The sequence below is a fragment of the Pogonomyrmex barbatus genome, unplaced genomic scaffold, assembly GCF_055798465.1.
Source record: "Pogonomyrmex barbatus isolate J1 unplaced genomic scaffold, ASM5579846v1 scaffold8, whole genome shotgun sequence".
Taxonomy (NCBI): Eukaryota; Metazoa; Arthropoda; class Insecta; order Hymenoptera; family Formicidae; genus Pogonomyrmex; species Pogonomyrmex barbatus.
In genome coordinates this window covers 8,580,748-8,593,316 of record NW_028297182.1, presented here as the reverse complement: position 1 = coordinate 8,593,316, position 12,569 = coordinate 8,580,748, and the positions used below count along the sequence as shown (strand labels likewise).

The 12,569-nt window shown below is 33.9% G+C and overlaps 2 protein-coding genes across 2 annotated transcripts in view; one reads left to right on the top strand and one right to left on the bottom strand.

The window, feature by feature from the left end:
• Positions 1–1,898: 1,898 nt before the first annotated feature.
• The window catches only part of LOC105422679 (uncharacterized), a 130,142-nt gene continuing 119,471 nt past the window's right edge, over positions 1,899–12,569 (bottom strand). The window contains exon 8 of the mRNA XM_089083980.1: positions 1,899–5,894. Within this exon, the coding sequence (XP_088940106.1) occupies positions 5,875–5,894 (20 nt within the window). The 3' untranslated portion in view covers positions 1,899–5,874. The remainder of the gene's footprint in view (positions 5,895–12,569) is intronic.
• Positions 6,670–12,192, top strand: LOC148934767 (uncharacterized). The gene is made up of 5 exons (XM_089083855.1): positions 6,670–6,716; positions 7,568–7,643; positions 8,950–9,125; positions 9,587–9,699; positions 9,773–12,192. Exons 1-5 carry the CDS (start codon positions 6,670–6,672, stop codon positions 10,633–10,635), a joined length of 1,275 nt encoding a protein of 424 aa, XP_088939981.1. The 3' UTR covers positions 10,636–12,192.

The following is a 12,569-nucleotide window of genomic DNA, read 5'->3' as shown; positions in this document are numbered from 1 at the left end:
CGAGAGATTAATGTTGCATACACTGAAAAATCATTACCGCGCTTTCGCGGTATTGTACACATGGTTGAACAAAATTAATAAAAAAAATAGACATTTTTTAAGTTAAGTTAAGTTAAATAAAGAATATAAAAACAGAATATGATCGCAGAAAAAGGAGTAATGACAGACTACTAAAACTGTGTTCGCTGATATAATAAATAAATTCGCTTGCAGCAAACACATTTTCTCACTATTAAAAAGATTTACATCGACATGCATTAATATGCATCAGTAATAACAGCAAACTTTTCAATGTAGTAGAATTATATCAAATATAATTTTAGCAGACCTCAGTTGTAGCAATTTTTTTTCCATAAATGTATATTCGTTGACTACTTTTTTTTTTATTAATATTAATTGGTGTTACTCGATTTCAAAATTGATCTTTCAAAAATGGATCCAGGAACGATTTTAGAATGCGACGATCGTTTCATCATCGACGTGATGTGAATTCCATAACACTTAAAGACGGCAAGGATTTTCTCCGGCAATTTAAACATGTTTAAAAAAATCTCTATGATTCAACCGAACTCACGTTCAGAACTATTTCTTTGCCATTCTACTGTTTGTTCCGCACCGCCCCTTTTAAAAACTTGACGTAGAATCGATATTTTATGGTTACAATTTTCATTCTGTAAAAACTGCAGGGTGGTCGCCTTTGAAGAAAACGAATGCCGAAGGAGAAAGAATAGCGATTGCAAGAATAGTATAGCAAAAGGCCACAAATTTAACGAATTTTTTAAATTTATCTAATTTTTTTTATTAGCATGATAATTTCAATTTATGTCGAAGAATGAATGAATTGTATAATATTATTATATATCATTTACATTTTATATCATTTACATTTTCTTCAAAGATTTAGATATTTCTCTAAATTCTCTATTAAACAAAAATTCTTTTTCCATCTGTTTCTATCGTAATAATGATTATTATAATGAATATAATTATCCATTATCGAATATTTTAATTATATAAAAATATAAAGGAAAATCCTCAAATTTTTGTCATAAAAATTCATCCTGCCAAATTTGTATGCGGATGAGAGAAGAATTGCGTTCAAATCTTACAAGTCGAAAGAATCGAGAAAAAGGATATGATAAATAACATTGGCTCAGCGCGAATCGTTCGGATTTTAGAACGACGCTCTCATTTCTTGAAAGCCAGTCCCTGAGACGGCTTAGAGTGATTTATATTGCGACCACCATTGACATCATTGACAAAAAACTTCCGAATTTCAGATATTTTCGTTGATTGAAATGTAAGTTTCATTAGAACAAACGTTTGAAATACCGTGTGTAGAATTCACTCACAAATTAAAGAATTTATCAAACTCTGATCAATTTTAATAATCTCGCTTTCATTTACAAAAATAGTGTGTGAAATTTCTAAGATTTTTATCTCACGTTTTTGCTCGAAACTACGGCTTAAGAAATATGAAACCCTTTCTATCATGCTCATATAGCGTTTCAGTAGATAATAACATTTGTATGCTTTCACAAATGTCTTTCAACGTGTTTCTACAATTTAATTTATTTCAATCGTAATCGGGGAAAACGTATACTCACGCAATAATGGACTTCAAAATGCTAGTCGAAAGTAAACTCATATGAAAATTTCACCTTTATGCGTCACAAGTTCACTCATAGAGTATATACATATATAATTTTCTTGTTTTTTTCTTTCTATGTTTTATTTAACAAGTTGAAAAATGGATATTTTAAAATGTAGGTTTTATATTTTATACATAAATGTTTTAGAGATATAATTTTCAAAAGTCTAAATGTATATAAAATTGTATACAAATCTGTGTGTATATAGTTTGTTTATTTATTAATAAATATTATAAATATTATAAATTATTTTTTTTCATGTCGTTTTTTCATATATTCTACAAAAAAGTTAAGTAAATTCAAAAGATTAATAAAAAAGTAATTTATTTTAAAGATTATTATTTAAATTTTAATATTAATTTTAAAAACAATGTTTTCAAAAGTTCAAAGATAATAAGCACAAACTTATCAACAAAATGTATGACATTTCGAATCTTGCGTTACAAAAAGATTAATACATTGAAAACGTTTTAAATCTCAAATATCAAAAGTTATTTCAGAATTTTTCTCGTGATAATCGTGATAATAAGTAATGTATATATATATATATATATATATATATATATGGCAACGCCTTTCACTCTAATAATTAAAACCAGTTTAATTTTTATAATATATTAGATTTATTGATGTCGTGTGTGTCTATTAGAATATGTTCGCATGCATAATCAATGATATAACTATCATTCATAATCAGTTAAATGAACAGTAAGAAAATAAGCTATTATACGTTTAACTGACATTTAATATCTGGATTTATCAGATAAACTCTATAAGATATAATTCTGAATCAATTATACAAGGATATAATAAGGATTAACAAATTCTAATTTGTTTTCAAAAAATACAACATATATGAGTTTAATTTAGTTTTATTTAAGAAGGCAAAATTTTTCACAGAAATTCAAAAGTATAAAAATTGAAAGTTGATTCTTCATTGCAATTATCGAATTTCTTTAATTTCTGAAAGGGCACTTATTGCACAAAAGAGTTCCGTCCAAGTCATCGATTTTTACACGGAGTTAACAATACAACTTCCGCGTGTTGTTCGCGGATCATTTACGACATCGCTAATTGTAATAATGCGCAAGATCCGGCGCTGGCGCCGAACGTCCTTTCTTCGTCGCGAAGATTGACGCGCCATGCGCGCTTAAAATGAATAATGACCCGGAGTACGGATGCGATTGTAAAGCGAGCAATCTCGAGGGATTCCCTTTGCGCTGCCGATATACTGCTGCACGGGAAATTTCATTTCACGTGTTGCGATCGTATTCGTACTTTCAGATTTATTGTAGCGAAAACGGCAGAGCCCGCAAGGAAATTTCCATTATTCAGATAATCGATTTCGATATCAGGAAAAAATTTCGAACGGCGCTGCAACGCGCCAGTAATATAGGAAATTCAGTGTAACAGTGTAACAAAAAGAGCGTAACATTTTCTGCAAACTGGCGGTCCTCGCTCGAGTATTCGTACGTTTAAAAATGTACGGGAAAAATCTGGAAAAAGTGCGATGGGACAGGATCGCCCCATTTCCGAACCTTTGTCAAGCGCATAATGCAATTAGCATTTTATGACAGTGCTGTCTGGGAAATGCACTTACAAGCACGTTTTCCGCGCGTCACTACTTATCTCTCTCACACCAAAAGACGTTTGAGCACGTGCCTTTGACGTTCGCAACATCCGCCGTGCACGACAGGGAATCTTAACGACCTACACTTAAACGAGAGGCGTTAGACAGCGCCGATCCTAGTATAGCGTGGTAATTAAACACTTTTTTCGATTTGCGAAACAAATAGGATGCTTAGAGAAAATAGAAACCAAAGAGCCGGCGTAAGAAATTTTTGCAAAATATGTAATTTGTTCTATCTTAATAAAATTTCGATTATCATCACAGCAATCACAGCAATTCTGACCTATTATAATATTATAATTATTATATTTTTACAAAAACAATATAAATACAAAGAATGACTGTAACATTTTTTAAAAATAATTTAGAGGTAATAAGAGTAACAAAAATGAGAAATATTTTAATACTTTAATAAATCTCATGCGGTTTTTTGAATAATATTTATTACCAATGATGAAAGAGAGATTAATTACTAATGAGATTATCGCATTGTGCAAATATTGTCAAAAAAGTAATATAAATAATAAATATAAAAAAATTGTAAGAAGAATTACATCTTTTAACGATAATATTAATAATGAGCTAAATACAGAATTTTAACATCTCTTTTGACATTATGTCTATGATACAAAAATTACACATGTAATTTGCATAACATACTAAAAATAAATGACTTACGTGAATGTACTAAAACGCATCTGTTGGAACAAATGAATGAAAATGAAGGGATAACACAGAGAAGAAAATGTACGTTTTTTTTTTCTGGTCAGCTCGTTAAGGGCATCCGTGTGGGTTTGTAAACTTCTTGTACGATTCGAATCTCGCGATTACACGCACCAGTGCGGGCAATAAAAATTGTAATTGCTGCAGGAAATTACAAGAGATCGCGATCTCGCACTCGATCCTAGAAGCGATTAAATGTTAGGCATAACTTCCCTATGGGTACTATAGTCCATCCTAATGTAACGAGATTCGACGTGGATATCGAGAATTACCAGCTAATATTTTTGGATACGTAGACTGTAATTACCTATTATTTTAACATGTCGAGAGCGATTAAATAGGTAAGCAAATAATTGAAAGTGAGAAAAATGTAAATTAAATGTAAATTAAATGTAAAATAATATAATACATATATAATATGTACTAATGAACACGTATGAACACATTTAATATGAAGACAATATTTCTTTGCGCTTCCAATGAACTTGATTCATTATCTTATTAGATAATAAAAGCTCGCGTGATATCATATCTATTCCGGAATTGAATTGTCAATTTTTCGACACTACAGATATTAGATTTATATTGACGAAGATACAAAACAGCAATTTGCCCGTATTCGCGTCACAAGAGCCTGAAGTTACGTGTACTCGTATAATTTTCATCGTTGATTGAAACTTATTTAATTTCTGACGTGCGCAAATTATACGAGGGTCACGTTCGTTGCATCACCGATTAATGAAAAAAAAAAAATGCACGCACGTACGTGATTAGCGCAATGTAATTATTAGCCGCGGCGTACAAAGATGCGGCGCGATTGACCGGCCGTACATTCCATTACGCATCCTATTAATCGGCGGCAATTAACGTGGCGCTATCTCAATTCCGGTTCCTGGACCGTACGGAGGGAGTAAGTGTCGGATTTACGGCGAGATCAAGCGGGGGAGCGAAGGGGAGAGAGAGGAGGGAAAGAGGGAGAGAGATAAAGGAGCGCGGGGGATGAGCATTGAAGGAACAAGAATTACGTGTGGGAAGACGAACGTTAGCAGAGAGCGCGCGTAGGCGAAGTCTCGACGAGCATCTCCATCCTCATCGTTCCTTTTTCTCATCTCTCATTTTTTTTTTTTCTTTTTGTAATCGTCTCCTTGCGTCTCGACGACGACGACGACGACGACGACGACGACGACAGACACTGCCAAAAGAAGGATGAAGACGGCTCGACGACGGGCTAAAACGATGATAGCAGCGGGAAAGAAAAGCGACACAGCCGATTTGTTCCGACCAGGCCACAAACGTTTAACTCCATGTTTCCTGTCTTATACGCAATAGTTTATAGATTTTTCGCCAAGCTTGAAAAATTAAAATTTCCACAGGAATATACGATTAAGTATTAGCATACTAATAATTTTTAACGAAAAGAACGATTGTAACAATTAAACAAAATAAAGAATCACTAGTTCAATCAAACTTACAAAATCTCGCATTTTGTGTTAATCCTGCTAATTTATTCTAATCTATTATGATTATTTATATTAGATTTAAGAGTTTTGTAATCCATCCCAGACCTCCTCCGATATTTGTACAAAAAAAATTCTTCAAGTACAGATCGCAAAGGTAAGAATCGTGGACAAACTTGTCGACATAGCGAGCATTGCTCCCGTTTTCTGCTCTGAGAGAAAGGTCCCGCGGCTTGTCGCATGTGCGAAGTCGCTTTTATGCTTGTTCTACCGTTCAAGCGGAACGAAACCGCATAGGTGCTGTCTGTCTCGCTGTTTGAACAAGCGAATGCCATGACACACCGATATTATCTGATATTTAAACGTGCGCTTGTCCAGGTTGGAACCAAACTTATCTTTATCCGTAACCATATCAAATATTTTTCTGATGATCTGCAAAATAAAGAAAAGTTTCGTTACATCTTGAGCAGAACACTTGAATGTGCATCGAAATAAAAAATTTCAGTATAAAGTATGGTAAAAATATTAAAATATTAAAATATTATCGGGATTACACGAACAGAACAAGTTCCAATCAATCTGGATAGTTGATAATATATCTACGATCTTAAGAATCTAGAATTTTGAAACAGAAAAATTTGCTTTCAAGATGTATGTACATGATATTATCAAATAAAAATTGAATTGATATATTAAATGTTTAAAGAAAAAATAAAAAATATGAAAGAAATAAAAAATATTTTTCTTTGGACAATTAAAAATCATATTTTATCATAGAATATAAGGCATAAGTAAGAATGGTAATTTTCTTAAAATAAGTAATTAATAAATATAAATATTAAAATTGATTCATAGTACATATCAAGTTATGAAGTTTACTTTGAAGAAAGACATTATAATTTTTAACATAATATTTTTCAAATTCTATTAATAACAAATGTGTTTATTTATTCGTTGCACGTGTCGAAGTATCCACGTATTGAGTCATTTTAATAGTATTAAAAAGATTCATATTCAAGATTCATATACAAAAACGAGACTTAATCACTTACTCGGTCAACTTCAGATAATCACGAAGTGTCAAAATTTCTGTTACAATGCACAAAATTTCGGATAAAGTTACAAAGTAGATAAATTAATGGTTTAAAGAGATCTCCAAGAATTAACGAAGAACGCATAGAAGCAGAAACGGCAGAATTTCTACGAGATGACGAAAGTTCTCGAAACAATCGGTGAAGTTATCCGCGTTAACCTGTACGTTTAGAAGTTACAACTTAACTTTTGCCTGAAAGTTTATTTTCAAGTACAAAATGAGAGAGAGAGAGAGAGAGAGAGAGAGAGAGAGAGAGAATTGACGACAAAATTTCACAATGTTAAACCCATGTAAATTATCACGAAAATATTATGAGTGACAGGTCGTGCAAAAAAGATATATAAATCGTTAAAAAATGATGTATGCTCTTGTGATTATAATGAATATTTTAATACGTACATCATAAATGATCCATTAGTGTCCAATATTCATAATAGCCCTATACAAAAATCGCACGCGTTATTGTTATTCCCCTGGTTGAAAAATGATTATTCATTATCTGGACCCTAAAGTGGGATGCATTAGGGGTGCGCAGTCGTACGAAATCGAGCGAAAGAATTTGTACGGAGTCGAATGAGGGCAGCTGTAACACAATGTCAGTACCTTCTCTCTTCGTAGGGGAGTGGCGAAGCGATTTGCATACGCTTGCCGGACATCGGGTAGCATGCTTATTTTGGGATTTGGATCGATTGACGGACAGAGAGATGGACAGACAGACGGACCAGTTTAGTGACCGGTGCAAAATTCGTAGGCATTCGACAATGAAAATTGCATTCGTGATCACGTACCGCGAAAGAAACTTTTTTTGTGAACCGACATTGTCATGACATTATTCCGGCCTTACACTTCAATGTACCGATTATCATAATCATGACACGTACCATTTTCAGTCATTCTACTAATTAGAATTTTTCGTTTCTCTCGTGAGAGAAACGCGCGCACGTTTAAAATTATATATTTTAAATTTATTTTCTACTTTCTATCTTTTTTCATATATTATATATTTTTTTAGGAAAGATCCAGAAGCTAATATTATATCCAGGCTTTGCGGCAAAACTGGCGAACAGCTGAAAGCTTCGCGATCTCGAGTAAGAAAATTAATCGTGATTATTTCTCTCATGGCAGTTTAATTTTAATATACATTTTAGAAATATGCTATACCTTACTGTACAAAAAAATCAATATGTACATAAAAATTATCTCGAAGATTTAACGAAAACGCATTTCATTAAAGATTTAAAGTTTTAATATTCAATAATTTAAATGACACTGAATGGCGGAATTCATTCGGAAATATTTTATGAATCACGAGATTCTTTCATTCTCACGATGCCGCAAAAAAGATCAAACGACGGATGAGGCCTTGCGGGTTAAATTGTAGAGAAAAGAGAGAAAAAAATATCGCAGACCCGTCTTCGTTAATTCGCGGTACGTAGCCGTAAATGAGTCATCACGAAAGGGAAAACTCCTCTCCCGTTGCCACATTCTCCCCGCCTTTGCCACGTTTTCCTTTCGTCGATTTTTCACACGTCCTCCGCGTATTTTCTTCCAGCGAGCAGCTGCATATCCCACGTGATAGTCTCCTCTTTTTTACTTCGCTTCTCTTTTATCTCTCTTTCTTATCCGACGCGTACGTTCTTTTTCTCGACGTGACACCAGAAGTAAACACCATGAAGTCGCCACTTCGTCATGCGATACTTTCCAGCTGGTAATTAAAATATTAATTTGCCACACGATTTTAATTAATCGTGCCTCTATTATTGTAATTAATACTAGAGACAAAAGCTTCTTTTTTAAACTAGTAATGTCATCAACTGTTAAATTATTACATTTTACTTTTGACGTTTTGATAATAAGTGCACGAAATATATCTGAATCTGAATAAAATTTAAAGATAAACTTGTAACTTTAAAAGATGTATCAAATGATATCAAAGATAAAAAGTCGTTTAATTTGCGCAATAGTAAATGTAAATAAAGTATCGCTTGTCGTCGTGGCGCAAAAGGCAAACCGCGCAATGTAACGCGGTTGCGAGCAGATATTCCGCGGAAAAAAAAAATACCTCTCCATCGGTTAACAAGCCGACAACGGGCAGTGGTCGAAGTCTTCGAGCGACACAAGACGCGTAATTCGAGCCTGAGCGTGCATCATGACCTTGAAAAACATCGCCGTACACCACAAACTCCGCAAAGGTCCCGTCTTTCTTTTCTCCCTCGATCTGGAACCGCGATCGGAAACCACCGGCGTTTAATGCGAAATTTATTAGAGAAGGAGCGGTTAGGAACGTCTCAGGTGGAAATCCGCTCAAAGAGCGTCCGGATTATCGCGGCATAATGCGGCGCATTGTAAGCTCAAATATGCGATACGAGCTGAATGTAATTCGATTCTCGACAGTCCCGCGGCCTTGAACGTACGCTGCCCACCTGCCACGGCTCGCTGTATCCGCCAGGATACACTATGCTCGAATGCCGATTCGAAGCTGATCGACCGGTGGCCCGGATTGTCCGAATGCCCGTCGACACCGCAACAGTTCAAAAACCATGTCTACAGAGGACTACGTCGTCCTCGAGGTAGGAAGCCGTGCGAATCGACTTGATCATGTAGAATAGATCGTAATAAAAAAAATCAAGAGCTTGATCTTTTGAGAATTGGCGAACAACGATAAAAAACATTTTATTACATAAAATAATTGCAAATAAATAGATTCATAAAGTTTTGATGATCACAAAAAAAATGTAAAAAATAAAAGGGTAAGATATGTCGATTTATAATATTGTTATGCACTGAGAAAAAAATGCTGTTGAATCAACAGCATTGGTCTAATTGTTGGAAACAATTTTGTTAATTCAATGATATTATTAATGAAACGAAGATCTTGATTATTAAAACAAGAGCATGATATGCTGTTTCATTGAATTAACAAAATTATTTCCAATTAGACAATAGTTCCGGCTGATAAAATGCCAGTAAAAATTGCCTCCTTTGCGATTCTAAAGATCGATAAGGATAAAGAGCAATTCGATGATTTCAGTTCAAAAATATTCCCTCGTCCATCATCGAAAAACATTTTAAGGGCATCTGACGATAAATCATCTAATCAACCCGTCATCGTCATTGAATGTACCGCAACACCCAAGCGCTTAAGTAAGATTATTTAGTATTAAATAAAAACACGATGTGATGTAATTAATTAATTAATTAATTAATATTTTTCTAGAATCCAAGCTGAAAAAAGATAGTTCTCATAAAATCATTCAACCAGTAACCGATTTCCCTGGGCGGACAATTTTTGATCAAGCAGCAAGGATTTCTAGCGGACATGCTCTTTCGGAACGAAGTGTTTCGTGCCGAAAATTAAAACCGAAAGTGACGCGCCGTTCCCCTCCGGACTGTAAACTCGCACGTTCAAGTAGAGCAGATATGAAAATTAATATTTCACTCTTCCCAGAGATGAAATGTCCGCTTTCTCGAATAACACGTAGGAGAGATTCTTCCACGTCATGTTCCTCGAAGAAGTCCTCGAAGAGATGCAAGAAACAAATTTGTCTAATCAGCTGTTGCCAGCCAGTCCGAGAATCGGCAACCAAGGATTGTCGATACATAAAATCTTTGGCATCAGACAGGATGGCTTGGCCGACAAAAGTATGCACGACGCAAGATCGTTTTGCCGATCAACAACTTCGGCGTCTAACTTCGGAACAGTCGTTGCAAGCTGAGGTCACGCGGATAAAATCCGAGAAGTTGGACAAAGCATTCGAGTATCAGAGATCAGCGGCAGATTGTAAACGTTACGTAGTTCCTGAAAAGATTTGCAGAGATACATCACGTTTGCCCAGCACATACGAGCTGCTCGCTCGCTATAAAAAATGTATTCCCGTCTATCAATGGGAAAAATACGAGGCTTGTCGTTCCAAAAGAAATGGTCTTCAAGACGAATGTGTCCCACCGATGCTGCAAAGTATATTGAGGAAGGAACAACAACGTATTTTGGATAAATATAAACAAGACGAAGATCGGAAGGAATCAGAGCGTAAAAAAATATGTGGATCGAAACGCAATCAAATTTTATTGTATCTCTGAAGTTTCAAAAATTTAGAAAAAAAAAAATGGAAAAAATTTACAACGAAAAAATATAGAAAAAATTAAATATAGAAATAATTATATAAGTGTTTAAGAGCAATTATATACAAAAATATATGTATTAAATATTATTAAAACGTTAATTTTTTAATTTAAAAAGATATGTTTACATACATTTGCATGTTTATATGTATTTATAATTATCAAAATTTTATAAAATTATATAAAATAATAAAATTTACTTTATAATATTTTGCATTAATTTAATTACACTATTAACGTTAAACTTCAGAAGCTGTTTTCAAGTTTCAGAAGAAGATTATCTCTTAAAAGTCGAGGGAACTATATTCAGACACAGTTTATATCGATTGTAACTGTTATCATTTGAAATAGCATTCGATGCGATTACATGTGCATTTTATACCATGTATCATATAATAACGGAACGAATACGATTTAATCTCGTAATAAGAATTAAAAGGAATTTTTGAAATCGATTATATAAAACATGCTTTCTCTAATTGAATTTGCTTTTATCTGACAAATGAGATTATTTTTTAAATATTTATACCTCAATACACTTTATAAATAAAAATATAATAAATAGCATAAAATATAATAGAAAAATATAATAAAAAGATAAAAGAAATATCATCAGCTTTATTTGAAAGTACGAAAGAAGATAAAGTTTCAGGAAGATCTAAAATGTAAAAGCTAAAAAAGTAGCATTGACTAATCCTAATAGAAAAATAACACTTTCGCATTTGGAGAATCCAGTTCTATAGAAAACGTGATATGGATGTACAAATGTCACGTAACAGATTAGTATTCTCTTCACGCGAGTTTCCGTACATCGAGTCATACGGTCAACACTTCTACTTTGAGTTATGTTTTCTACATTGAGTTATTTGAGATTCTCCGTATATGGCGACGCGATATGCGAGTTACGATAACAGAGAAATAAATAAAATGTCGTTGAGCCAGCCGGAAGTCGTTGCACGTAGGTGCTCTCGCGCAACGTTGAAAAGCAACTTTATTTCCGGACCGTCGAATATAATGCGTCGAAATACGCCGAAGGTACGCTTGCTCGGTAACAGAATCTAAAATTAGAGCGAACTATCTTGACTTTCTCTGCATTTCCAGCAGATTCTATTCACATAGCTTACTATGAAATAACACATGTTATTCATGTTAATCCTCTATGATAAAAAAAAATAATTCTTAAAAACCGGATATTAGTATCTTATTAAATAAAAAAGATATATATATATATATATATAAATCAATATACTCTTCTTTCCTACCGATGATTTTTATCCATGATGAAAAGAAATTCAAACGTTTATAATTTAATTAAATCTAATGACGCAATAATTAAATTTTATTATATTTTTAACGTAGTAGTTTGTGAGATAAAAATTCCGTTTAACGCTGTTTGAAAGTTGAAAAAAAAAAAAAAAAGAATTATGTATTATGGAGAATTAAATATTACTAAATGGAAAGAAAAATATTTTATTTCACGATGAACTTCTTGTTATTAGCGAGATCATTCTTTTATGTGATTTAAAGATTATCGAAGCCCAGATTGCGCTTCGGTACAGAATTGCTCGTTGAATTGAAGCTCGCGCGAGCTCCTAGAAAGGTACTTTATTTCGGGCTTAAAAGCGGCGCGATGGTCCGGGCAGCCAACGACGGGATTTACATGGAGAACCACGTGAATCGATATGACACACGTGTGGAGACGCCGGAACGGCTAGCGTCGGGCAGGAAATATAACGGAGTGCGCAGTCTACGGCCGCATACACGCTACCACTTCCGTTACCACCGCCGTTCTTCGGAGGCAAGCGAGCATTTGCATCGAACATATTTGCATTGCGACGACGGGCTCTGAATAGAAAGAAAAGAAAAGGAAAAAAAGAGAGGGAAAGAGAGAG

What these genes read in the sequence shown, in the direction of transcription:
- LOC148934767 (XM_089083855.1), top strand. Translation starts at nt 6,670, where the DNA reads ATGACGAAAGTTCTCGAAACAATCGGTGAAGTTATCCGCGTTAACCT. An exon ending in AGGACTACGTCGTCCTCGAG is followed by an intron (nt 9,126 to 9,586) that starts GTAGGAAGCCGT and finishes CGATGATTTCAG; the next exon opens with TTCAAAAATATTCCCTCGTC. An exon ending in CGCAACACCCAAGCGCTTAA is followed by an intron (nt 9,700 to 9,772) that starts GTAAGATTATTT and finishes ATATTTTTCTAG; the next exon opens with AATCCAAGCTGAAAAAAGAT.